The sequence below is a fragment of the Mesocricetus auratus genome, unplaced genomic scaffold (assembly GCF_017639785.1).
Source record: "Mesocricetus auratus isolate SY011 unplaced genomic scaffold, BCM_Maur_2.0 Super-Scaffold_4256, whole genome shotgun sequence".
Taxonomy (NCBI): domain Eukaryota; kingdom Metazoa; phylum Chordata; class Mammalia; order Rodentia; family Cricetidae; genus Mesocricetus; species Mesocricetus auratus.
Genome location: NW_024429182.1, coordinates 59,355,524 through 59,358,995, shown reverse-complemented (window position 1 = coordinate 59,358,995; position 3,472 = coordinate 59,355,524). Strand labels below are relative to the sequence as shown.

Sequence of the window (3,472 nt, the reverse complement as noted above, 5' to 3'; positions counted from 1 at the left end):
GTGTATTGATGTCTTCCTCTGGGACACGATGTGCCATGGTCTGCTCTGCTCTCCTCAGGTGAGAGACGCTGCAGCTATGCATTGATCATGTTTGGTTGGAAAGAGCCCTCACATGAGCACAGCCTTTGCATGGGTCCAGGCAAGGGGAGCCATGTTGTGGCAGCTGGCTGTGTGGTCCTAAGCAGGATTCAGGGATGGGCGGGAGGGCGTGCCTATCTGTTTGCTCATCCAACTCCATTCTGGCGAACTGATTAGCAGGTCCAGGTCTGCAGAAGCGTGATTCTTCTTAGGAGGAGGCTCCCAGAGCCTGGGCTGCTCTCTGTATCGCCTTGCGCAGTGCCTGCTTGACCTCCTGGTTTCGCAGGCAGTAGATGATGGGGTTGATTAGGGGCGTGAGCACTGTGTAGACAACTGATACAAGCTTGTTGTAGTCAAAGGAGTAAATGGCACGTGGCCGGGCATAGATGAAGAGCGAGGCAGAGTAGAAGATGACTACGACAGCCAGGTGCGAGGCACAGGTGGAGAAGGCCTTCTGTCTGCCACCAGCGGATGGCATGCGTAGCACAGTGCTGAGGATGGCTGTGTAGGAGAAGACGGTTAACACCAGTGGCCCCAGCAGGATGAGCAGTGCCAGGAGGAAGTCGACGAGCTCTGCAACTGACATGTCAGAGCAGGCGAGGTTCAGTAGTGGGGACACATCGCAGAAGAAGTGGTTCATGATGTTGGGGCCACAGTAACCCAGGCGAGAAATAAAGAAGACCTTCCCCAGGGAAATGGTGAAGCCGGAGAGCCAGGAACCACCAGCCAGTAAGCTGCAGAGACCAGGGCTCATGATGGCTGGGTAGCGAAGGGGGTTGCAGACGGCCACATAGCGGTCGTAGGCCATGACACCCAAGAGTGTGCACTCTGTGCAGGCCAGCGCCAGGAAGAAATAGAGTTGTGCCATGCAGCCTGTGAAGGAGATGCGCTGGAACTTGGGTGACACCAAACTGAGCAGCATTTTGGGCACTGTGACAGAGATGTACCATACCTCTAGGAAGGACAGGTTGCTGAGGAAGAGGTACATAGGTTTGTGCAGTGAGGGACTGGTGTAGATCACTGTGACGATGACCAGGTTCTCTGTGATGGTCAGCATGTAGGCCAGCAGGAATAGCCATAGAAGGGTTAAGTGGAGCCCCAGGGAGCCTGAGAACCCTACCAGGATGAACTCAGTCACATCTGAGCTATTGCTTCTGGCAGACATGGTGGACACAACTCCACCTGAGGGAGCAGAGGAAGAAGACTTAGGTGTGAGAGAGGCCAACAGCCCCCTGAGCTGAGTTCCCTTGGGTACAGAAGAGACCTCATCCCCAAATGCCACAGATCCCCACCCCTACTGCCTACAGCTTGGTTCACATTGGCTGTGGCATCCAGGCTTGTTTCTTGGGGTTGAAAATTCAGCTCAGCACATATCAGACACTGTCCATCCTGGAGGTCGTATCCTGGCACTGCAAGTATATCTCTGAGGCCTGGCTATAGAAAGTAGCAAATAAAAAACTTGTGTAGTGGCCTGGGACACTCTCTAACTCCAGGATGGCTTTTCTAGGCTCAGGCCACATCCCCTGAATTAAGGAGAGGCTATGGCTGGGGTCACTTGAGGCTCAGGAATGAGTGAGCAGGGGCTCAATATCAGGAGAAGGGGCTTGGGCTGTCTTGGAGCAACTGGCCAGGCTTGAGGAAAGGTAACAATGAGGGAGCCCTGGGGTCACCAGAGGGAATTGTGGTCAGTGGAAAGGGTCAGGCCTGGCCAGAGTGATGGTGGCTCAGCAAGATTTGCCCCATGGGGTTAAGCTCTGCCTTGTGGCATTTCTGGCACTCAGAGAACCCTGCAGAGGGTGGAATTGCTAGACAGACAGTCACACTGAAGTTAGAAGTCGGCTTCCTTTTCTGCCTTGCTGAGGAGTGGGATCCTTCCTCTTTGCTGGCTCAGGGGCTTCCTACACTAACCTAGGCCTTCTGAAACGTGGTTACATTTAGTCAGGGCCTTTGCACTTACGGAAAAATAAAAGTATTTGGGGGCTGGGGAGACAGTTCAGTGAGTAAAATGCTTGTTGCACAGACATGAGACTCTTGAGTATGGTTCCCCAGATTGCATGCGAAACTGGACGTATACCTGTGGAGAGACGGGAGGCAGAGATTGGCTCCCTGGAAGTTCACAGGTCAGCTAGCCTGGTGTGTGCAGTAGTGAAGAGGAACCGGTCTCAGACGAGGTGGAAGGAGAGCCTGAGGCTGCCCTCTGATGCTTATGTGTGTGCCACAGCGTGTATGTGCCTGCACTCACACACACGAACATGCACACGCAGGGAATAAAATACACATACACAAGCAGACCTAGTCACTTGGAGTGGGTGGGAGATTCCTGCTTGTTTCCATGGTTAGCGTCTTGGTGTCCTTGCTGCATCCTCACATGACTGCACAGGGCAGTCCAGCTAGTTTGCCTAACACACAGGCTCATTTCACAGAGAACACATTAGACCAGATGTAGCTGAGAATCAACCTCCAGACTTTTTTTTTCCATTTTCATTCTGACTTAGAATGCTGTTAATAAATACAGCCAGTGACCAGCACAGAACCCAGCCTCTCCCCACTCTTTAGTTCCCAAGTGTCCTGGGAAGGTGTTCTCAGACTAGGGCCCAAGCTAAGCCTCAGGACTGGACCTGGGGTAGAGAGGATGCTGCTGGAGAAGCCTCTGATACAAGTCAACAAACAGACCCTCCCAGGGCAGCTACTCTGTCCTCCATCCCATGAAGCAGCCTTTGGAGTAAGAATGCATGATGTGGGTGTCAGTGAGGAGGTCTAGGCAATCTATGGGGCCTTGAGTAGTAGATCAGTCCATATAAATAGACTTTGGGTGCCCATCCCACAATGAGGGATGCTCTCTCAGCCTGGACTTTTGGGGGAGGGCCTAGGCCCTGCCCTGAATGAAATGACAGACTCTGGAGATCCCCCATGGAGGGCCTCACCCTCCCTGGGGAATGGAGTGGGAATTGGGTGGAGGGCTGGGAGGCTTGGGGGTTGGTGAGAGGGCATGGGAAGAGGGAAGGGAGAGGGAACTGGGATTGACCTGTGAAGCAACCTTGTTTCTAATTTAAATAAAAATCTAAAAAAAAAGAATGCATGATGGGCTCCTGGGAGGGTGGCTTCTCAGCCTTGCCTAGGGCTTCCTAGGTACCCTCTCCACTGCTCCAAGAATTTTATGCCTCTAACATTTCTCAGCATGTTCCTCAGTGCCTGAGCAAGGAGGGGCACTGATGTGTGCTTTTTCTCCCAGAGTCCACAGATGTAGCTGAATTCTAGGACAGGAGCTGGGCTCACATCTCACCCTTTTCTTGGGCTGTGACTTTGGACAGGACGTCTTCTTCCCACAAGCCCCACACTCATCTGCCAATCAGGGTTATGGCAGGACTCCCTGGGCTACCAGGACAGCCACAGC

General features: G+C 53.1%; 1 protein-coding gene across 1 annotated transcript; it reads right to left on the bottom strand.

Annotated features, from left to right (window-relative positions):
* Nucleotides 1-286: 286 nt before the first annotated feature.
* Nucleotides 287-1,436, bottom strand: LOC101844506 (olfactory receptor 226-like). Its single transcript, XM_005064239.4, has one exon. It carries the CDS (start codon nt 1,241-1,243, stop codon nt 287-289), a length of 957 nt encoding a protein of 318 aa, XP_005064296.1. The 5' UTR covers nt 1,244-1,436.
* Nucleotides 1,437-3,472: the final 2,036 nt, after the last annotated feature.

Bases quoted from the DNA above. Each gene is read 5' to 3' on its own strand.
- LOC101844506 (XM_005064239.4), bottom strand. From the start codon at position 1,243: ATGTCTGCCAGAAGCAATAGCTCAGATGTGACTGAGTTCATCCTGGTA.